Source organism: Silurus aristotelis (genome assembly GCF_946808225.1).
Source record: "Silurus aristotelis genome assembly, chromosome: 4".
NCBI classification, from domain to species: Eukaryota; Metazoa; Chordata; class Actinopteri; order Siluriformes; family Siluridae; genus Silurus; species Silurus aristotelis.
The window spans coordinates 31,121,419-31,146,492 of record NC_139577.1 but is presented as its reverse complement, the minus strand read 5'-3'; the positions used below and the strand labels follow the sequence as shown (position 1 = coordinate 31,146,492).

The following is a 25,074-nucleotide window of genomic DNA, read 5'->3' as shown; positions in this document are numbered from 1 at the left end:
TTAAAACATTACATACACCGGAGAGTGAGAAATATCATGAGAGCTCAAGTGTGTGATTATGAGTAATGTCTTTTTTACAGTCTCATACAGATTGTAAGAGCCAAACATTGAAGTTTATTTAATTATCTATGGTTTATCCTTTTTATAGAAGCAATTTAGTAAGTGAATTTAATGCTTAGTTAAATATTGATTGTATACTTTTGTTATGCAAAATGAAGCTCCAATTCCAGTTTGTATTCTTTGTTAGACGTCATATTAGACATGGGACTTTTTAGTTAGTTATTTACATTTATTATTTACATCCATATTCTGTTCATGTAAATTTGTGATTCAAATACTTGATTTGATGATCAGTATTTGATCTGCTCATTGTGCCGTTTTCAGCTCCTCAACCAATTTCCTGTCATCGCGCGGCTTTTTCAATCTACCGCTGGCGTATCATTTCCTGGCTCTCACCCACCACAGACGTAGACTAGTTTACGAAGCGAACAACGAACAAAGCAGAAGGCAACAAGAAGTCTGGGGTTAAAGTGGATGAGACAGAGGAAGTCAGTGATGTAAACATGACTGATCACCTGATTATCACCATCTTTTCTCTGCTTGTGTTCTATATGGTAGATGTTCAGCCTGGATACGTTCATTAAATAACATTTTGAATTCTTATATCAGTATATTAATATGGTGAGGTTCAGTTACCAGTGTGACACTAAAATAGTGAGTAGTAAAGGCTACTTTTTTTTACTAAAAAACATGTCAGTGCCCAAACTTCTTTACTTAAACTTTCAGTACTTTTACTTCTTCTTATACTTTTACCTGAGTCTATTAAAGCACGAGTATCTGCACTTCTACTTGAGTGAACGATGTGTGCACTTTTGGCATCTCTGAGTGTAACCCGCTTTGTGAATTCATACTGTATACTCAAGATTTTTCAATAGAAAGTCCAGTATCACACACGGCACCTTTACGGTCTGAACATAAAGGAACTGCTTTAGCAGATTTTATCAGCAGGCAGACGATTATCCTATTGTCTCTCACAGGCTGACAGAAAGCACTAAGTGGCTGAGAATCCTGATCCAATCAGGGAAAACGGCTCCCCAGTCAGCTGTAGAGAGAAAAAAGAAACCAGCGTCCACCTTTTTCCCCTCAGAAGTGGCCTCTTCACTATCAAGCATTTATATGACGTTCGTCAAGGAAGCAAAGAAAAACGACTTCAGCCCAAATGTTATGACCTTGTACAGCACAGGATTGTGGGAAAAAGTTCTGTCTGTAGAAGAAAGTGTATGTGGGGTGTAAGGAATACATCACATGCTGTTATATTATCAACAGCCAGGTGGTGAGATGTTTAGTAGGGTGAAGATCATTTATTTGTGGCTACATTTAATGCTCATGATGTCTGTGAAACAAGTTACTTCCTGCAACAATTATGCTATAACAGCTAAGAATCATTCTCACTTTTTATTGGATGAAAAACAAAAAACATTTCGATACCATCAAAATTCGTGAATATATCCTGTCACAAACAGTATACAACCCCAATTGGGACTAAAATGTAAATAAAAAAACAAAATGCAGTGATTTGCTAATGCATATTTTATTCACATTAGAACATAGAAAACAATTGTTAAAACTGTGAGAGGAAAAATTTGGTCATTTTAAATTGATTGGCAGCAACTCTGTCTCAAAAAGTGGTGCTAACAAGGAAGAGCTGGAAGAAGGTCACTGTTTTGATTGTGATTGTGTGTAAACATTGATAAATAAAGTACTTTATTATGTACTACCACATCCTAACAGTTAGACATTTTAAATGTGAATCCATGTCTGTATTATCTGGCCCTGAAATTAACCCCGCCTTCTTCCTGAACATATCTGCTCAACTGGGCCTATTTTCAAATCTTCTTTTTCTTTCGGATGCTCCCATTAGGGGGCGCCACACCGGATCATCCGTCTCCATACCCCCCTGTCCTCTACATCTGCCTCTTTCACACCAACTACCTGCATGTCTTCCCTCACCACATCCATAAACCTCCTCCTTGGTCTTCCTCTTTTCCTCCTTCCTGGTGGCTCCATCCTCAGCATTCTCCTACTGATATACCCCATGTCCCTCCTCTGCACATGTCCAAACCATCTCAATCTCACCTCCCTCACCTTGTCACCAAAACATCCTACATGCTCTGTCCCTCTAATAAACTCATTTCTGATCCTGTCCATCATCATCACTTCCAACGAAAACCTCAACATCTTCAGCTCTGCTACCTCCAGCTCCACCTCCTGTCTTTTACTCAATGCCACTGTCTCTAAACCATACAACATCTCAGGTCTCACCACAGTCCTATAAACTTTCCCTTTCATTTTTGCAGATACCCTACTATCACAAATCATGGGAATATTTTTAAATATAATGTCAATTAAGACGGCATGTGGTTTGAGCGGAGGAGTCGTGCCTGCTCCGAGACAGGAAGAAGAAATCTCTGCCAGTGTTTTTATTCCAATTTCACACGGAGCACTCTAAAAATTACAGGCTGCCCCTTTAAGCGTCACACTTCCTACAGCTCCGGCAGAGTTCCTAGAGCAGCATTCAGTTCAACAGTTCACCCGACAAGAGGGGTTTTTTTCTTTTTTTTTCAGGCACCAGGCCAAATACACACTCTCTAAACAGCCACTGGAAAAAAAAGAGCTCCGTGCAGAAGATTGACACCTGACAACCCCAACATGCGTCGCAGTGAACAGGGTTAGCTCGTAGGTTGTGTCTTTTCGCAGTCGATCTGTCAGTCTCGCGTCAATCGCGAAGCCTCGGCGCCGAGTTGCTGCGGATCTCAGCTGACTCCAGGCTCCTTAAAGAGCCGTAAAGTATGCAGAATCCAAACAATCCTGGGAATGCTCGTGCCGCCGTGTCTAACGCGGTCTCCTATCAGTTCCCATCGATTCCACATTTATCTTCAACATCTGCTGTAGAGCGGAACGGAGTTACGTTTATATCAAGCTTTTTTTTTTGTGTGTGTGCTAAAACATTTACACTTCTGTGTGCTCGTAAAAGGATAGAGCTCGATTTATTGGGCAAAACCATATGGGAAGTGTGAGGAGTAAAATTTCAAAAATGTAAAATATTTAAAATAATTCATATGAAATTTAAATCTTCAGATAAAATGTAATAGTGTTTCAAAAAAAAATGTAAGAGGAACAACAGAATATAGAAAAATAGTTAGATTAAAATAGTTATTTATTGTTTTAGTTGAAAGTTTTTTAAACATGTTGTTAAATTACACATAAATTTATACATGAAATAACTTCCACCTTTATTGAATTAATGATCAAAGTCTCAACTACACACCTTTAACCGCTGTAATTACAATTATCTCAATTATTCAGTTGCATAATCGAGTTCAACGGAGTGATTGTTGGCCGATTACGCATCACGCTCCACTTGTTAGTAAAGCTAAAGAGCTGATGTTAGCATAGACACCGATTAGCGTGACGATTAGCGAGGCTGAAGGTATCTTTTTTCGACGTTTTGGAAAGGAAATGCTTTTCTTTTTCTGATTTATTACTAGTTATCAGGGTTGAATTGTTGCTCTGTCAGCGACTGAAGGGTGAGAAAAAGGAGACCTGAAGAAAAAAAAATATTTCAAAATGTGAAAGTACAAAAACGTACCTGTTTGTACCACCCCTATTTATTCAATAAATTATTATTAATTTGTGAAATTTATTTACACAGCATATTACTCTAAATTACACTTAGACAAATGCTTCACTTTATTCTCTTGTTGTATTGTAAAGTCGGTTCTAATGAGTCCCAGTCCCGACAGAACTGCCTGGTGCTGAAGTTAAAGAGGTAGAGGTGAAAGTTTTTTTTATATTTTTTTCCCGGGAAAAAAAAGAAGCTTTTTTTGTCCACAGACACAAAATCGGCGCATCAGCCGATTTTCACAAATAGATTTTTCAGCCAGTTGCAGCTGCTTTCAGGCCGCATTTCTAAACATTGCAGCTAATTCAGCTAATCTGTGCGTGTTGTTCGTCATGTCATACTGCATTAGTTTAATGGAGTGTTATTATCTCAAATTTAGCACACGGCCTGATGTTTTTCTCACAACACCGCCACACTTTCGCCCTCCGCACGTCAGCGCTTTCAGAACACCGGACACTGACCTGCTGCCTTTCGCACGAGGACTCACGTTGTCTCATCTCCCTGTGATTTTTTTCTGCTTTCACTTCAACACAAGGCTTTTAGAGTGTAAAAAAAAAACTTTTGTAAACAAAATTTGATTTTAACGCAGTCGGGCTCCTTTTAATCACGCGTGCCAAGTGCCCACGGCGATCGGCTCTTCGGGGCCTTCGAATCGTCTGACTCGCCAAGGGGGCGAGCTAAAGCCACTAACAAATTGAATGCGTGTTTAGACTGGTGCGATAGAATTAGATCAGCTCCCCTGATTGTGTCAGGGAGCCTCTGCAAGTTCTCGCTCGAAGCCGAGTGTGCCTTCGAGAGCAGACGGCTCGTTAGGACGCGATGATGTTGTCAGAATGTTAAGCGGACAATTACCATGCACTATTGATTGTGATGGGAGGGAGCTCATTAGCGACGTGGAAGGAGTGAGAGCGAGAGGAGGAAAAAAAAGGGAGGAACTGGTTCTCTGTCAATTTTATAAAATTGCAGAAAATGGGAAAAAAGCAGGTCTGGTAACCCATTTCTGCTAAGAATAAATACCTTAGAGGCATGCTGTTATAAAAAATAATCAGTGATGGACCAGGATGATGGGAATAGATCACTGGAATTGATTATTTTTCTTTTTCACCTTAAAGTGTTTTATTTCCTTTTTTGCCACACCAATTTGCAATAATTCCAATTGAAGTCTATGTGAAGTGGCTTGAAATGGACATTAATTTTTTATTATTCATTATTAACTTCCAATGATGACTTGGTGGGACATATAGATTAGCTCCTCCCCATTTTTAACTAGCCAATAGGATTTGGGCTAAGCCATACTTAACATTGAATGTTAAGCTAAATTTTAAAAAAGCTGAACGTTGTCATCAAATGCGTTGCCCCGGATTGGGGTAAAAATTTGTCTGGGTTTTGGAAGCCCACTAACTTATAGATCAACTTTACGGCAGATTCATATGTGCTTTTTGTTCATCCCGCTCCATTTAGTCTCTATTTAATCTCTATTATAATTTCCTCCACTCTTCTGGGGAGATGTTCCACTAGATTTTGGAGTGCAACATTTATGTTCATCGGACACAAGAGTGTTAGTAGGCAGGTACTGGTGCAGGTGAGGAGACCTGGGGTGCAATCAGAGTTTCATCCCAAAGGTGTTCAGTAGGGTTGAGATCAGAGCTCTATAGCAGGAGATCTTCCACTATAATACAAACGATGTAAACCATATCTTCATGGAGTTGGCTTTGTGCACGAGGGTATTGTCATGCTGGAACAGGTTTGGTTTTCCATTTTAAAGTGGACGCAAAATCGTATTATACCGCATCCAATCGAGTGCCCTCAGCTTTGTGGTAACAGTTCGGAGAAGAACCGCGTATGGCAGAAAAGGTCAGGTGTCCCAATACTTTTGTCCATATAGCATGTAAGTTATCAGTTTTAATGTCGAATTAGTGCATGATATGGAACATCAGCTGGAAAACGCTGCTAGAGCTGCTGTTACAGAAAATTAATCAACACTTTGTTCTGACCAATCAGATTTGAGAATTCAACTCAATAAAAAGCATTAATCTAATAATACAGTGTCGGATTAATCACAGCAGAGAAGCGAATAAATTAACATTCATGCTGAGTTACTAATATATATCTCGTTCATACAACTAAGTAGCTAAAGGGCCTTGCTCAGGGGCTCAGGGGCAGCAGCATGGTGTGGCAGCCTGAGATTTGAACTCATGACCTTCACGTCCGAAGTCCAATGCATTAACCTCTACCTCACGACAGAGGAATTCAATGCTCTCGTTAGTCATTTCCGTGAGATGCGAGTTGATTAGGTCGCTGTGTCTCTGAGAGGGAGAGAGAGAGAGGGAGGGGGTGACTTTGAGCTCGGAGGCGATGCCACACTTCTGCACGCTCACGCTTATGTCAGGTTTCTCTCCCAGACTAAATCGGATTTCTGCCGAGTCAGCCCGACTATTTGGAGTGCACGCCTCGGGTTTTTTTTCTCCTTTTGACTGTTTCGATTGCATTTGGAGGGCATAGGATGAAAACCTTCCCCCTTTCTTTCTTTCTTTCTTTCTTTCTTTCTTTCTTTCTTTCTTTCTTTCTCTCTCTCTCTCTCTCTCTCTCTCTCTCTCTCTCTCTCTCTCTCTCTCTCTCGCTCTCGCTCTCTTTCTCACACTACCTCTGTAGCTGTTTTGTCATTCCACGTCCTTCTCTATGCGCCTGTCCCAAACGGCTGGGCTGCTTGGCCTTTGTCGTGGGATGTAACTCGAGCGTTTGTACGGGCGAAAGGGTAGCGCTGGGAGCTGTTGTTCACTTTCAGAGCCCATCTCAGGAGACCACCTCTGAACAAGCTCCTGATCTGGAGCAAAATGACAAAGCATACGTTTGTGAGTCACTGACATATGCTGCACTCTTTCGGGTGCCTGGAAACGGCAGGAGAAGCGCATAACATCCACACACACAAACACACACTTCACAGAGCACAGAACAGGCCATAATTTCTCCATGGGTGGGGATTCAAATGGTATGCGATAAATAATTAATAAGCTGCTTACCGAATGTGTGTTCTGTAGTCAGGATCGAGGTGAACAACCATCAGCCATCGCTCTGATAGTCAGTGCTCATAGATTTCCTCTCGTGTCTTTCAGCGTTTCCTGTTTCCTTCCCACATCAGATTGTGACTAAGTCATATTTTAGGTCAAACCCAAAGTGCAACTCTTCAGCCATGAGGTCAGCAGGAAGGAATCATAGATTTGTGGGTGGAATTGAAAAAAGTGTTTTATTTTACTTATACCTCAATACTTTACTTCTAATACGCCTCTCTCTCTCTCTCTCTCTCTCTCTCTCTCTCTCTCTCTCTCTCTCTCTCTCTCTCTCTCTCTCTCTCTCTCTCTCTCTAAATTTTGTGGAGCAGGTAAATATTGCCGAAGGGAAAAAGGAAAGGGGGAAAAAACATCAGAATAATTAAATTAAAATGTAAAGAGCAAATAAAGGCAAATAAAATACTAATATTTTTAGATAAACAGGAAATAGTGCAATGTACTATCTCTCTCTCTGTCTCTCTGTCTCTCTGTCTCTCTCTCTCTCTCTCTCTCTCTCTCTCTCTCTCTCTCTCTCTCTCTCTCTCTCTCTCTCCTTTCACAATCCATTTTCACTCATATGTTAAAAAACATTTGCCAGTCAGTCCACAAATGATATTTTGGATCTGATGCCTAAAAGAGTTATTATTTATTTTTCTTTAAAAAAACTTCACTAAATCTGTGCATCTGTATACTGAATTCTGTCTCTAATTATTTTCAAAAGAACATAGTTAACATTTACGGTATTTGGCAGACGCTCTTATCCAGAGCAACTTACAATCATATCATTCGCAAACTGAGCAGTTGAGGTTTAAGGGCCTCGCTTAAGGGCCCAACAGTGGCAGCTTGGTGGGGGTGGAATTTGAACTCACAACCTTCTGAGCAGAAGTCCAACACCTTTACCACTAAACTACCCTTCCAGTCAAACTTCTTAACAGAAGATCATCAGTTGAAATCCCAGCACCACCAAGTTGCCGCTGCTGGGCCCTTGAGCAGGGCCCTCGAGCAAGACCCTTAACCCTCAACTGCTCAGGTGTAGAAATTGAAAAAAGTGGGGAAAGATGTCCGCTAAGCACCATAAATGGTAACAGTTTGGGGAAGAACCACATGTGGATGGAAAAGGCAGTAGTCTCAATACGTTTTCTCTGAAAAGTGTACATATATATAAAGTTTATTTGGAGCGAATGATCTGTTACCAGATACTCGATAATGTATCAAAAAACGAGCGAACAAACGCAACTCAGTGACGTAAAAGTCAGCACTTAATTTTTTTAAGAATGATTTGACACCTTCTAGCCTGATAATTACCAATTTGCAACTCAGCACCGTGGTCATTAGTGACGCTGTTATTGGTTTTATTACGACTAAATAAAGTGTGTGTGTGTGTGTGTGTGTGTGTGTGTGTGTGTTCTTATCACAGCGCTCCACTCAGACACTCATCCTCGACTGCTAAAGTGTGTTTGGTGTGCGGGGACGAGGCGTCCGGGTGCCACTACGGTGTCGTCACGTGTGGGAGCTGCAAAGTCTTCTTCAAGAGAGCGGTGGAAGGTACGACACTCGTCTCAACACTCGTCTCTCTCATACCAACTTCACATCCTGTTTTTCTATCTTTTGCTGCTGCTTTTATTCAGTCGCTGTTTTCCGTAAGTCGATGATTGGGGATATTTTCACACGTTTCACCGATTTGTAGTAAAACGCATCATTTGAACTGATATTGTCTGGTTTCGATGCAAAGGGACGAATCGGTCAAGTCGAATCAAGTCGAGTGGCTTTGATTGTAATTTTAAATATCTACAGCTGATCTACAGCACACAGTGAAACCAAATAATGTTCCTCTGAGATTCTCTTCATGAAACAACAAGACAAAAGGACTAACTAGGACAATGATACGGTAAAGCAACAAGTACCATTGACCTTTGACCTTCAGTCCAGTCAAACTGCATTTTTATATTTTTAATTTAGAATTAAACTCGTTTTTATTTGTGGAGTGCTTATAACAATGGACATTGATTTGAAGAAGATTTACAGAGAAAATGCAGTATTAAAGAATGTATACGTTTTTTTTTTCTTTATAATTGCAAGTTTGAAAAAACCCTAAGATGGCATGAGGCAGAAACCTTGAGAAGAACCAGACTTAAAAGGGAACTCCTCCTTATCTTGGTGGCAGCGAATGTCCATTTATTACAGTTTATCATTGTTCAGGTGCGCAGTGATGGTGATTAAATTCAACTGGTGGTCGTGAGCCATTGTAGCAGACTGTTGATATTAAAAACCAGTCCAGATCCACACTCAAAGCTCCTGTGTTGCTTTGTAATTTGATAGATCCCCAGGACGTTGATACGAAACCATCTTCATCTGCACACAGTGGCCACTAAAGTGGACTCCTTTTTTTTTTCATTTAGAACAGAATTATTGATCCCACAGCAAAATTTTTGTTTCTTTTGGATATCCCAAAGAAAGAGTGCAGTGTCACCCATGATACAGCACCCCTCCAACACAGAGGGTTAGGGGCCTTGATTAAGGGCCCCAAGAGTGACTTTCTGATCAGTCACCCAGAGCCTTAACCACTGAGCTACGACTAATATGTTCGATTTAGTACCTACTTTTAGTACGAACTGAAATGATTATTTAATTATAAATGCAGTTATTTTGTTCCTACATTTTTAGTACTGCTTTAGTACTTTTTTACTGTCCGACACGCAAATAATTCGCTCTTCTCTACAACCTGCTTGCTCATACCGACTTTCTCTTTTTTCTTCTGCTGTCATTTAGTCTCTGATTATATATGATTTGAATCAGGTTTTGGTGGAAAGTGGTAGCTCAGTGGCTAAGGTTCTGGGCTACTGATCAGAAAATCAGGAAGTTCAACCCCCAGTATTGGCAATCTGTCACTTTGGGGCCCTTGAGTAAGGCTCCGACCCCCTACGTGCTCCAGAAGTGCTGTATCACGCTTGACCATCGTTTAGATATGCGCAGAAAGAATGACATTGTGCTGTACACGTGAGAAATATAGTAGGTTTTGAAATAAGCCAATAACTGTAGTTACTGTATTTCAGCACACTTCAGGAGTTTGCAGTGGAGCTGTCACGTAGTGTGTTTACATATAAAACCCGGGTGGCCATGAAGAAGCAGCATTGATTCTCTAAACAGCTCTGTGTCCGATAGCAGCATCTCATTATCGAGTCTCGGCAGTCAGGCGTAGTATTTTCCCCTTTTTTTTTTTTTTTTTTTTTTTTTAAATCTAATGACCTGTGTAGACTTCGAAATTCGTCTGAGTAGGTTGAACAACTCGATTCGAATAGCCTGATTTTACACTTAAATAATACCAGGTCTAGAAACGTATTTCATTTTCTTTTAGTACATAAGTTTTTTTTTTTGTTTTTTTGGTTTTATTGTAGTCTTTATTTTTGGGTGCTAAAGTCTTCCTACATGAACAACATCCTATTTAGGATTTCAAATTTTTTGTTTTAAAACCACTGATTGGACAAAGAAACTACCATTAGATTGTTTCTTTAATCCGCCAATATAGTGTAGTATAAATGTAGTATAAAGCCAAGCACATTACGTGTAACCAAAATTATTAGACTTAGGAGCATTTTCTTCTCGGCTACTAGTATTGAAAAAAAAAATTCGAGCAACATGCCTTTTTTTGTTTATCAAGCTTTCAAAAAAAAAACTCAACTAAATAGCAGTGCAAAAGTTTCCATTGCCTAAGAAGTTTATAATGAATTCCAAGACTGCCTTTTTTAAATCAGGTCTGGAAAACAAATTAGAGAAAAAGAAAAACATCTTCTTCCTCTTCTTCTTCTACAATTCATTTTGTTTAAATGTTTGTATTTTATTTGTAAAATTATCATTCATTTGTTTGTTTGTTTGTTTCATTTTGTACAATTATTCTTATCATTTGTTTTGCAATAATGTACCACATATTTTTATTTCTTGGATTTTAATTTCTATTTTATACTAATTTTAATAAAAGAAAAATCTCAAATCTCAAAACTACACCAGAGAAAAACCTCTGGATTGTTTCAGTCTTAGAAGGAGAAAAAAAAAAAAGTAAGAAAGAAAGTCCAGACAAAAAAATAGCTGACTCAGCATTTAGAGCAGGCCCAAGCTGCACAGAGCAGAAACTCCCAACAAAAGAGTTTCAAAATCAATAGCCAAAAAAACAGCCGAAAGCATTTCAAACAAGAAATATACTGTATATACATTATTTGGACGAATGTTTGTGGAGACTTGACCATAAAATTTGTATGCGCGTGTTGAATATCACATTTAGTCATTAGCCGTCATAATAATCTCCACTCTTGTGAGAAGATGTTCTAGATTTTGGAGTGTGCTTGCAGAGATGCTCATTCAGCCACCAGGGTGTTAGTAAAGTCAGGTAATGGTGTGGGTGAGGAGACCTGGGATGCAGTTCACATTAATCCCAAAGCTTTTCAGTAGGTTTGAAGCTTTATAGTGATCCACTCATGATCTTCCACTCCATCTTATGGACAGCATACTTTCAGGTTTTTGGTCGGTTCACACGAGCTCTTCGAAAATTGAAATTCGGTCGCGATTCTCACAGCTTTACTTTTTCACTCGTTGTTCCTAACAAACACGTCCCACAGCTTGACACATTTGTTTATTCTGTTACATTTTCGTCTTCTTCTTCTTTTTTTTAAGTGTAGCAAATTTACAGTAACTACATTAGCTCTTAAACCCGCTAGAGATGTGTCGCAGCAGCCTGCTGTCGCGGCTCCTGGTTTCGCCCGCAGATTTTTTCAGTTTTCCTGGTGTTGCCTCGGGTACCGGATCGCGACCGCGCATGTGGTGCGCCTTTCAGTGTTTTCTTCGCTCTAACACACCCACGTCGACGCAGTACGATCCTGCTAATGAGCTGCTCGGCTGGATTGTTGATGTTAGTTTACTTTTGTTTGCTGCAAAGAATTAATACGCGTCGTTCCCAAATTAGGCTCATTTAATAGCGGAAGTCGCGAGATACACCGGAGCTCAGACATATTCCGAAACATGAATGTGTGGAATTAGTTTTTAGCTCTTATTTGTTTTGTTTTTCCCTTTAAGACCTAATTCGATCACAGATGCGTGCGGTGTTAATGTAGAGCCTGTAGCTTTCTCCATGCTAAGGCCATTTCTCTTCCCTTCTGTTTCTATTTTAAACATTGAGGTTAGTGCTGCTTTAGGCTCTGTATCATGACTCTACATAATCATGTAGGGCACATTACATAACAGCACAGTTAATCACTATAGATGTACAGCTAAAAATACACTAAATAGACGTCTAAATCCGTCTCAAAACAAAGGCTAAGTCCAATCCAATAGTAGTAGCTCAGGGGTTAAGGTGCTGGGTTACTGATTGGGAGGTCAAGCCCCGATATCACCCAGCTGACACTTTTGGGCCCTTGAGTAAGGCCCTTAACCCTCTGTGCTCCAGGGGCGCCGTATCATGGCCGACCCTGCACTCTGACCTCAGCTTCTAAGCAAGTTGGTATATGTGAAGAACGAATTTCATTGTGCTGTAACGTATATTTGACGAATAAAGACTATTCTATTCTAATGATATTTGGTCAAAAGTATTTGGATGCCTGACTTTTCCAGCCAAATGTGGCTCGTCTTAAAAAAAAACCCACATAGTTTGACCTACACAGTTTTATACGATGTCTTTGGATGCAGCATTACATTTTTTCTTCATTTGGAGACCCAAAGCCTGTTCCAGCAGGACATTGCACCAGTGCACACAACCAGCTCCATGTAAATATGCTTTACATGGGTTGGAGTGGAAAATCTCCTGCTACAGAGCTTTGAACTCAACCCTATTGAACACCTTTGAGCGAATTGGAACTCTATTCATCTCAAAAACACACCCCAGGCCTCCTCACCTCACCTACATCAGTAACTTTTGTGGCACAAATCTCCACACAATCTAGTGGAACATTTTTTCCAGAAGAGTGGAGGCTACTATACCAGTAAATCGGGACTAAAAGTGGAATAGGATGTTCATATTTATGAGTATACCAATATATTTTGATCATACACTGTGCAGCCAAAAGTATGTGGACGCCAAACTTCACTCTTGTGCACGGTTCTTCTCCAAGCTCTAACCACAAAGTGTGCAGAATGTCTTTGTTTGTGCATAAAGCAAGCTCCATAAGTGCATAAAGACAAGGTTTGGACCTTTGTACAGACATTTGAATGGTTCCTTTGATGGAAAAAGGCAACAAATATAAAATGAGGCATGCAAACAGACACACTCTAATGCATCTGTGGCAAAACAAAAAAGTGCATGAGAAGACAGAAGGTTTGCAATGCATGCGAAAGCTCAGCAAGGTGTTAAACGGATGTTCCTTATCGTTAAATGTGACTAAGAACGAATAAAATGGCGTTCTTTTTTGATAAATAAAATAAATAAATAAATAAATAACAACATTGCTGTGGAATAAAAAATAAATAAATCAATACAAGACTGCCAGACTCGCTGTTTTTTCAGCTCCAGACCTGTGGTAAAAGCCTGGTCTCATCTTCTCACCTGGTCTTTGATTATTAAGTCATAACAAGCACAGCAATGTCTAAAAGCACATATCCTGCTTTTCACTGAGGCGTAGCTCTGACCTACAACACTGCATGCACTTTACTCCTCAGAGATAAGCCTGCGCAACCTGAATTTTTGAACACGCCCCCAAAGCCGTCGGCGGATCGTCGACTCGTTCCATTATTCCCCAAAGCGATGCACCATAACATAGCTAATACAGGCAATGCAAACTGTAGCTAACATAGCTATAGCATAGTGTTAGCAGGGTGCACTAATTTATGATCGTTTCAGTTGAAGTATGTCTTTAAGAGGAAGCGCAGAGGCTTTCGCATGCTGTAGTGTAGGCGGAGGAGACATAGTTCAGAGTGTGTGTGTGTGTGTGTGTGTGTGTGTGTGTGTGTGTGTGTGTGTGTGTGTGTGTTTGAGAGAGAAAGAGAGAGAGAGAGAGAGAGAGAGAGAGAGAGAGAGAGAGAGAGAGAGAGAGAGTGAGTGAGTGTACGTGTATGTTTCCCTACCTTACCTGACCCCAGCCTAGTTACAGAAAGATAGAGCAGAAGAGAGATGGAGAGAAAGGAGGAGAGACAGAACTAAAAGCAGAGGGAGGAGACTGTGAGGGGAAAATGGAAGTAAAAGAGATGTGTGGTGGTGGTGGTGGTCATGGTGGTGGTGGTGCGGGGGGGGGGGGGTCGTGTGGAGGACGAAGCAGATGATAGACAGATCGTACGAAATAGAGAGAGAAAGAGAAGAGAACAGAGCAGTAGGAGAAGAAAGGGACACGGGGAGAGCGTTAATACAGCAGGGAAATAACACAGCACGGCACTTCGTTTGTGTCTGACGTGGCCTCGTTCCATAGCGGAAAGAAAGAGCGGGAGCGAGAGAGAGAGAAATAAAGAAGGAATGAAAAAAAGAAAGAAAGTGCAAGAGAGAGAGAGTTTTCGCTGCCCCAGAGGCAAACGCGCCTCTCCTCATTAAGCACTCCTGGCCTAGACACAGTGGAAAAGCAGACATTGAAAAAGATCTGTTCCTTTTTGTTTATGTACGTTTAACGCAATTACACCCAGGGGAGGAAATAGCAGCTCGCCCTGAATTTCTGAATCTCTAGAATAAGACGCAGTTTGTTCAACTGCTGAGTAAGATTATTTAAAAACGACGCACGACTCTGACAAAGTTCGCAATTTGCTTTCGAGTCACAAAATTATGGAAAACGGGGTAGCTACTCATGTTATGCTAGCTGCACACTATTCAGAGACTTGTGTTGCCATATTGTGAATAGATACCCCTTTTTCAAATTATCATATAATAATGGCTGTATGGACAGTTATGCATTAGATAGATAGATAGACAGACAGACAGACAGACAGACAGACAGACAGACAGACAGACAGACAGACAGACAGACGGACGGACGGAATATTGATTAAATTGAGTAATCAATTAAATTGGCACAAAGTTAATTAATTAAATAAAAAAACATTTGTTAGTCCCTATTTCGGTAATACAGATGTATGTGTGTGTGTGTGTGTGTGTGTGTGTGTGTGTGTGTGTGTGTGTGTGTGTGTGTGTGTGTTTTACATTTAATATAAGAAAGATTTGATCTACTTAACTGTTCTAATTTTTACAGCATACTTTAACAAATGTCTCCATACTGCATTCATTCAATCTCTCGATATGCAGAAAGGATTTTCTCCTTTCAAGAGAAATTTTTAAAGCTTGACATTAAAGAAGCCATAGCCGCTAACCAGGAAGATTTTAACAGCTAACGCTAGCACTATAGATTCTTAAGCGTTTTCATGCATGCGCAAAACAAATCATATTTCCTGTACGAAGTGAGTAGCCACAATCACACACTTTCTTTTTTATACCTTTGGCATTGTCGTGTATGTTTTCACGTTTAATAACACTGAAAAAATGCTTTCAACGTGTGAACCTGAGACTAAACGAACTCATATTTTATTGCATTATGACATTAGGTCTATAGTGTGCATGTTACAGTATTATGGATTATTGCATTATTAGTATGCATTGTCACATTGTGTCATTGTGGAGAGCTCAGTGCTGTCAATGCCATATCATTATGGGGACATTCAAGACATCGGTATTACGGGATGAGCTACATTTAGTGATCTACATTACATCAAAATGTATCGCTCCATATTTAAATGCTGACATTCTGGACATTTATATTACAGTAATCCCCCGTTTAAACCCCTGTTTAAGCCCGCGATAAACGAACTGCAATTATACAGATGCCCCCCCAAAAATTATTTATTTTTTATTGTTTAAGCCGAAAATCATCCTTCCACACACTTTAAACGCACATAAAAAACTTTGGCAAGAATATAGCGAGATAGATTTTGTGTAAATTGGTAGAAATACAGTACACTGTATCACATTTATGGTGAGCACATGTACTGTACGGTATACAGTTCTGTAGTAGCGTAGCTTGTGCGTAAGTTCTCTGCTTGTTTATTGGTTGAAGTGTCCTATGAAGTCACAAAAGACAAATTAGCTATTAGCTTCCGCGATAAACCGGGGGGATGAGATTCAAATGGAGGGTCGCTCCATGTCATTCACATTACTGTATTACTCTAAGGTCTTCATCATCCACGGTATGCCTCTCTGTGTTCTCCATGTTATGGCTTCATACCACATCATTCATGTGTTTCCATTATTCTGTGCACCATCATGTTATGATGTTATATTTAGCTCTGAGTCGTCTACATCATTTCAGCTCTCTGTATTTAGCATTAGGTCATGCATGTTATAGGGCTACGCTTAGCTCTGTGTCACTGTGTCATTCGTGTTGCTGAACTACATTGAGCACTATGTCATCCATGTAATAGAGCTCTGTGATATATGCTACATGTTATGAAGCTCTATGTCATCCTTGTCATTGCATCAATCCAAGTAGTACACATTTTTCCATTATGCTTATGTCTCCATTATGTCATCCACGTCGGGGTTATGCTTAGCTCTGTCTAATCCATTTTACGGGGTTATGCTTAGCTCTTTGTCATACACGTTATGAGGTTATGCTAAGCTCAGTCTCATCCATGTTACGGGTTTATGCTAAGCTCTTTGTCATACATGTTACATGGTTATGCTAAGCTCTGTCTCATCCACATTACGGGGTTATGCTAAGGTCTGTCTCATCCATGTTACGGGGTTATGCTAAGCTTTGTCTCATCCATGTTACGGGGTTATGCTTAGCTCTGTCTCATCTATGTTACAGGGTTATGCTTAGCTCTTTGTCATCCATGTTAAGGGTTTATGCTTAGCTTTGTCTCATCCACGTTACAGGGTTATGCTAAGCTCTGTCTCATCCACGTTACGGGGTTATGCTTAGCTCTGTCTCATTCATGTTACGGGGTTATGCTTAGCTCTTTGTCATCCACATTACGGGGTTATGCTAAGCTTTGTCTCATCCATGTTATGGGGTTTTGCTTAGTTCTTTGTCATCCACGTTACGGGGTTATGCTTAACTCTGTCTCATCCACGTTACGGGGTTATGCTAAGCTCTCTTATTCATGTTACAGGGTTATGCTTAGCTCTGTCATTTACGTTACAGGGCTTTACTTAGCTTTGTCTCATCCACGTTACGGGGTTCACTTAGCTCCGTCATCCATGTTATAGGGTTATGCTTAGATTTATCTTGTCCATATTATGTGGTTATTCTTAGCTCTGGGTCATCTACGTTAAGAGGTTATGCTTAGCGTTGTTTCATCCACTTTATAGGGTTATGCTTAACTTGGTCTCATCCACACTACAGGTTTATGCTTAGGTCTGTCTCATCCATGTAACAGGGGTATGTTTAGATCTGTCTCATCCACATTATGGCGTTAAGTGCCACAGTAATTACATTATGTGTTTGTGGATAGTTGTTGTTATGTTATATTGTACTCACCACAGATGAATCCTTAGTGGGGTGGCTGATAGTACACTCCAGTTCCTGTGTGTGTGTGTGTGTGTGTGTGTGTGTGTGTGTGTGTGTGTGTGTGTGTGTGTGTGTGTGTGTGTGTGTGTGTGTGTGTGTGTGTGTGTGTGTGTGGAATGGGATGTTCGTGTTTTAGTGAAGTGTATACTGAATGGTCTTTCTGTGCTGCTGTACAGCTGTAGACGAAAATAGCATCCGTTCCTTCATAATGACAAAGCTTTATGGAATTTGGCTGCCGCTGTAGACAAGGCATTTCAAACCGAGCAAGCTTTCGCTGTACGGCTTTAGCTCTTATTAGGATTTATCGAGCGGACGGAGAAAGAAATGTCCGAAAACCTTGTACATTTTAGGTTACAAATCATTCTTTAGTCAAACACATGGTCAGCTTTAAGCGCCGGACTTTTTTCCACGGCTGTTTTAAGACTGCAGTATATGTGTGTGTGTGTGTGTGTGTGTGTGTGTGTGTGTGTGTGTGTGTGTGTGTGTGTGTGTGTGTGTGTGGTAAGGTCATATAATGGTACAGTACATGATGGGATCTTTACGATCCTCGAGGTTTGGTGTGGGTGCTGTGGATGAGCCGAGCCTTTTCACAGCCTTTCTCCTGCATCAACAGACTTCCAACTCCTCGCCAGGCTCTGCCTCCAGCCCGGGTCCTAAACCACATATATCTAGTTTATTTGATATAAAGCAGCTTAGCCCTGTAAAACATCCCATATGGTTTGTGGTGGAGATTTTATTCCCTTTTTTTTTTTTTTTTTTGCATGCGTATAATTGAAAAATACTGTCATTATCAAGAGCTTAGCGTGGCACAGCGCTTAATGATATTCAGTGTCAGTTTTAATGAGGGCGATTGAAAAAAGGGCTTTTACTGAGCACGCACTGGCAGCAAGGAAAAGCCTGTTTTACCGGAGGTGTGGTAGGGCTGACACATCGCCAGGGAAAGGTAACCAAAATACTGATAAAAATCTCTCCGCTCCAGCAGAGTCGTTTAAGGACAAAGCCTTCTCTATTACAGCACGACAGACAGCTTTCTCGACCAATCAGACGCTCACGTCTGAGTTCAATAAAAGAACTTTGTTCAACAAAAAAAAAAAAAGGAAGTTGTCAAAGATCTTCTCTTTTTTATTTACACCCTAATACAATCCGAAGGTCTTTAATACGTTTTATAGCCAAGTGGATTTTCCAATGTAGCTAGCGACCGGAGCATATTATGAAGGTAAAGCTGATGTGAAACACTACACGCATCACGGCCGAGCCTATCCTCAGCTGACCTCTGTGTTTGCTCTCAGCACCGGGCGCTTTAAATATCTGCCATCTCTTTCCGCCTTCTGGGTGAGGCCTTTGTTCTAATGCAAAATGCTTGGAGGATGCAACTTTTGCAGCTAAGCAAATGCCGCAGGTGAGTATCAGATCTGCCCTTCCACCGGTAGTACTTTTTTTTCACTGGGACGTGGGCAGGTCGCCTGGACGTGTTTATAGTGTTCGATAAAATGGCTTTTGTCTGGACTTGTTGATAGACTGTCCCGAAGCCATATCATTCCATCTGAGTAACCACAGCAACCCATTTTTGGATATCGAGCTGGAAGATCAAGCCCAGTTACGGCCAGAAGAAGGCGGTATTTAAAAAAAAATATATATATTTTTTATATTTTTTTTATATAACAAGAAAAATCACCAAGGGAACGTGTCCATGTGTATGGAAAAGTGGGTTCTGCTTTCTAAAGTGGTGTTTACGACACGGATGACACGTGACGTCGTTTATTTTTCAGTCACAAATTTGTCTTTGGGTAATGTAAATGGAAAAAAAGGTGCAGAATGGAAGTCAGACCGAGGCCGTATATTAAATATATAACTATGACATGAAATAATTAATGCTATAAATCATTCTAAAAAAACCCGGAAAGGCCAGGAAAAGATTTCTCGCTATCTGAACTGGAGGGAATTCATCTCCCAGGGAACAGAATTGTACGGCATAGTTATTTATTTCACCCAAACTTCACACTTCCTGGTGTTGTCAGAGATTAGAAGAGAAATCTTATAGCCAATTAATGTGGATGGAACACCAACACCAACAAAAAATAAACTCTGGAGATGACCTTGATACCTCGGATTATACATAAATACCAACCTGTTAGCGTGATTCCTGAATACCGATACGTTTTTCTTTTATTTATTTTTGTTTTTTAACCTATATAGGTATATAGCTGTATATTCACTCTGCACCCCTGATGCCTGATGACCCCTTATCTGAGTTCCATTATTGTTGAAGTTATGAACTGTTCACTAACATATGAGTGCAAAACTGTTCATTGCAACTGAGCAGTCGTAGCAGACTGTTTAGATTAATTACAATCCAAATACATCTGCATGGTTCCTGAGTTTAACCCATTACAGTAATCTTATGTGCTGTATATCAATGGAAATTTTGGTACATTCAGCTTTTTCCAGCCATACGAGGTGATATCCAAAGATTTCGAGACTAGCTCTGTTTACAAGAAAGCACTTTATTTATTTATGTTTTCTTACAATCACCTCCAAAATAGTCCCCAATGCGCAGTAATACAGCACTCCCAGCGTTCCTGCCACCTCTAGAATGTGTCCTGGAAGTCTTCTTTTGAAGCGTGTCAAACACCTTCTGCGATTCATGCTGGATCTCCGCAGTGGGGTCAAAAAAACGGCAGCCTTGCAGCAGGATCTTCATCTTCAGGAAGAGGCAGAGTCCGCAGGAGTCAAATCTGGAGAGTAGGGTGGGTGCAGAAGTGTGATCATGTTTCCGGCGAAAAAACTCACGTGTGAGGAGGGGTTCGGTGACAGGAAGCGCACATGGTCAGAATAGCACCAGTTGCACAGCTCCCCATGTACGCAGGCCAATGTCTTTTGGCTCACTGACTTATAAAATTCGGTGCTCCCTGTGACTGTGCATGCAGCTTTGTGCTGCCATCTGTTGGCGTGTTACAAAACTAGACTCGAAACTTTTTGATACCACCTCGTATTTGATGCCGAAATTCAGATGCACTAAGGTGTCTAGGATGTCTTTGGATTGCAGTCGCATTCATTTATTTGTTTCAATTAATCTTCTTTCACTTTCACATACTCTTTTTTTCTCAATTTGAAGTCATGGCCCGAATGTATAAAGCATTTCACTGCATGCTGTGGTTGTGTGTGGTTGGGTTTCGTATGTGACGAATGAAATTTGAAGTTGCTGATGTGTAAAATGAGGTGAGTAATAAAACAATCCACAGAAAGTTGAAAACTGCTGGAAACTTTCAGCATTCATCTTTCATTTCTAGTATTTCACCAGTGGCACAAATGTCCTTTAAACTATAGCCTTTGAACAACAATTAACACCTATAAAAAGAAGTGAAACTAAATAAAGTCGTGTAGGGTTTGTAACCGAGCTTGTAGCATGTTTTTGCGAACGCTTCTACTTTTCAGAAGAGGCTTCATGTGCAAGTCGTTACAAAGCCACGACGGGAGCTTCTGCAGCCCGGTCCAACAACAACATTGATTAGAGTGAGCTGCCATGACTCAGCTGGAAGACTACTTGATCGATCTAACATATGCGGTTTAGGAAACAATCACAAGCCCATTCACGTGTCCTCGTGGTCCAGCTGATGCGTTGTCATGTTGATGTGGCCTGCCACTGCTAAAGGCTAATGCTAATCTGGGGAAGGCCGTGTGCTTGCCAGAGGAATCGAGGACAAAAATGCAGCACTGCTAGCATGAAAATAGTCTCTGCAGCACTGATCATTGATGAAAATGTTGTTCTGAAAGGTTTTCTATCTTAAGTTTGGGCAGGAACCCCAGCCTGGACACGTGTGCGAATAAAAAATAATGATCAAATGATATTTAGATTCTTTTTTAATCTGAATATCTGCTGTTAGGAGATTTGTTGATTTGACTAATTAGCTAATATTATTGTTGTGGCTGGCATTCTTGAATAACATATAGCTAGCTACCTGGCATTAATTACTAGCTAACTTTTTTGTTGTTTGCTAACTAGCTAAGCTAGCCAAGTTGTGTACGATGCTAATACTAGTGAGTTAGCAAACATTTCGTATATAGACAAAAGTTTGTGGAGCCCTGACCATAAGATTAGTATGTGCTTTTTGAACATCCCCTTCCACACTCAGTCTCGATTTGCTTGTACAATAGCCTTCACTCTTCAGGGAAGATGTTCCACTAGATTTTGGAGTGTGCTTCAGCATTCATCTATAAGGGTGTTTGTAGAGTCAGGTACTGATGTAAGTGAGGTGAGGAGACCTGGGGTGCATTCAGTATTGTAAATCATAACAAAAGTGTTCAGTAGGGTTGAGGTTAAAACTCTATAGCAGGAGATCTTCACTCCAACCCATGGAAACTAGATCTTCATAGAGCTGGCTTTGTGCACAGAAGCAGTTTCATGTTTGGGTCTCCTAGTTTAAGTAAAGGGACAAGGGCATGCTACCACATATGAAGATGTCATATATAATTGTGTGGATCCAAGGTTGTGCTAAAGGTTTAAGGCTGGAAAAGTCAGGCGTCCCAATACTTTTGTCCATTACAGTGTAGATATTAGCGAGATGGTTTGTGAAAATGTTTAATGAATCGTCTTTTAAACAATTAGACCTAAATTATCTAATATCTTAGTCATTTTTCTAATTGGTTGATTCATTTTTTGAGAGAATGTAGCGTCTTGGGAGAAATAAATAGCAGGCAATTAAAAATTCGGGAAATAACAAAAAAATATATTGTTCAGCTCCTGTAAATGTCGGTTATTTTACCCTTAATTCTTCATTTTGACTTGTTTCTTTTGGGTCTGAATTATTATCTAGTTAAGAAAGTAAGTAAATAAGTAAGTAAATAAATCAATTTATTTATTTATTTATTTATTTATTTTTTTATTTTTTTATTTTTTATTTTTTTTATTTATTGAATTTATTAAAAAGAAAATCCTATCTAAAATAAAGAAACATTATAAAAAACAATAATAATTTTGACAATATTTTATTTCAGGTTCATTATCAAACAAACAAACGAAAAACAAAAGGCAGTGAAAAAAAGAAGAATTTGATTTGGTTTCACTTTCAATAAAAAAATAAAAACAATGGCAGTTACAGTACATTCTTACACGTGAGCATATCTTTGCCCTGCTGGAAGATGGAGGGCGAGTTGTTACGGGGGCAGGAAGGGGTGGAAATAACCGCGATGTTGTGAGGAGTGATGTGTGATGAGGCACTGTGCTCTGCAGTGTTGGGGGTCTCCCATGGGGATCTCTGATTAATGTCAGAGCTGACATCCTGAGTTCTGCACCTGAGTGTGTCCCTTCATGCAGTGACATAACCGGGCTAAAAGTAGGCGCTGAGTCGCTCAGTAATTCTCACACGCACACACACACACACACACACACACACACACACACACACGGCCAAGTCAGTATAATGGAACACAACACATGCCATGCAACAGATTATGAACCCGTGTGTGTGTGTGTGTTGTGAGAGTAGGTGTGGCAGAAATGGTTTTGTTGTTTTTATGACCATCGGCACAGGCGGTCGCATGGTACAAAGCGGTGCGGTTGTTAAAAAAATGGAGTTATGTGGAATGAATGCATGAGTAGATGTGGTGGTGTCCAAACCGAAGGGTGTGACACTGACATTTATTCAAGAAGGAAACACTTAGAGGCACGAGGTTACCGAATAATAATCAACAAGGTGTTTTGTATCAACCTGGAGTTGATTTGTTTCTAATAACACCATGCCCTGAAGTGTTTCGCTTCTTTTATACTACATTTACTTTTATGGTATTTGGCAGATACCAACTTACATTTATCTCATCAGCTATGGGGTTCAGGGTTAAGGGGGCTTGCTCAAAAGGCTCAGGAGTGGTAGCTTGGTGTGGCTGGGTTTTGAACTCACAACCTGTCGGATCCAAACTCTAATCCCCAAAACCACTGATTCACCGGAGCTCCAGTTATGCTTCTAGCACTTTCTTTCTATTTATTTGTAGTTATGTTCAATGTAACAATAGCAACACTGTTGGATTGCTAGCTAGTATCAGCTTACTAACTACCTGAGTTTACATTCTAGATGATTTATTATCAGGAATCGAGATCGGATTGAAGCTTCACTGAATGCTGCAACAGTCGAAGCAGGACTCGAAGTGCATCACATAAACATTAAAATTAGGCAATAGAATAAAAGCATGTATTTGTCACATGTACATTACAGCACAGTGAAATGCTTTATTTTTCGCATATCTCAGTGATGTTAGGAAGCTGGGGTCAGAGCACAGGGTCAGCCATGATACAGCACCCCTGGAGTACAGAGAGTTAAGGGCCTTGCTCAAGGGCCCCAAGAATGCCAGCTTTGTGATACCAAGTCTTGAATCCTCAACCAATATAAATAAATATTTTTGGTTAAAACATATGCTATAAAACCAAAAGTCTGTGGAACCCAAAAGTCTGAACATCCCATTGCACATTTAGTCCCCATTTGCTTTTAGAATAACCTCCACTCTTCTGGAAAGATGTTCCACTGGATTTTTGAGATTTTTGTTCATTCAGCCACAAGGGTGTTAGAAATGCTGTAAGTGAGGTGATTAGGCCTGGGGTGCAGTTAGCATTCCAATTCATCGCAAAGGTGTTCAATAGGGTGGAGGTCAGCGCTCTAAGGCAGGAGATCTTCCGCCCCAACCCGTAAGCACATCTTCACGTAGCTTGCTTTGGGCACTTTCCTATGCTGGCACATGTGTCTTCTAGTTCCATCCAAAGATATCCTATATATGGCTGGAAAAATCAGTTGTCCCAATACTTTTGTCTGTATAGTAAATCTCTTCATATCTCCTGACGGAGAAAACCAGCACTTTGTCCTCCATGTTTGTTTTTCCTCACAGGCCTTTAAATTTTTGCGATCTAAACGGTTAAAAAAAGCGCTCTGCATTTTTTTTCTTTTTGAATATCATCCGTAAAAATTGTCGACATCAGCACTAAAACTGCAGCTTCTCGTAGGATTCAATGTAGAGCATTTAATGGCGGCTGAATAATAAATAAGAGTGAAAGTCAATAAAAGTAGTGTTTATAATGAATATGAGATCATAAGAGGCAGCAAAGCTCTGGACATTAGGCTCAAGTGCAGTGCGGTGTGAATGTTAGATGTCATATGTATTCGGATGTACAGTGTGAAGGACAGTCTCAGTATGTTCTGTGCAACCACGGGGTGCACGGTGGTAAACACACACACCGTATTTGCATTCATTTCTTCAGGGCAATGATTAACAGGATTCGTGGGAGAAGCTCGGCACAGCGGGTGAAGAGGTGTGTGAACGGATTTCAGGTCTGATCTGCATCAGTGTTGAAGCGATGAAAAAAGGTGGGGGAGGTTACATGGAGGAGGACGAGCAGGAGGAAAAAAAAACACAGGGGGTTATGGTGGTTGGTAGAAATAGAGGGAAAGGGAAAGACGGGTAGGAGGTATAGGGGCTGGGGGGGGTGTTGTATTTCCTGTGTCGCAGTTTACTGTTTTTTAGAGCAAGAAAAATGGGCTTATGTAACGAGTCATGTGACCGAGCCAGAAATAGTGGCAGAGCTACAGCTGCCTTTGCTCTTCCAAGCAGATCCCGGGCTTTTCTGGCAGCCTCGACATGAACGCGTTCCTCGTCGCCAAAAAAACCCGAGCGTCACAGCGAGACCCGGCCTGAGCACAGATTTCTTTTTGGGGGGGGGTTAGGTTTGAGGAGAGGAACCAAGCAGATGCTCGGAGTGCAGGAGAGAAGGAGAGATTGAGGGAGAGAGGGATCTAGTGGGAAGCAGGAAATAGCAAGAAAGAGAAGAGCGAGTGAAGCACACACACACACACACACACACACACACACACACACACACACACACACACACACACTCTAA

General features: G+C 40.6%; 1 protein-coding gene across 1 annotated transcript in view; it reads left to right on the top strand.

Annotated features, from left to right (window-relative positions):
- nr3c2 (nuclear receptor subfamily 3, group C, member 2) overlaps positions 1-25,074 on the top strand; it is a 131,447-nt gene that overhangs the window by 65,513 nt on the left and 40,860 nt on the right. The window contains exon 3 of the mRNA XM_083538659.1: positions 8,147-8,274. Coding sequence (XP_083394785.1) covers positions 8,147-8,274 — 128 coding nt within the window. The remainder of the gene's footprint in view (positions 1-8,146; positions 8,275-25,074) is intronic.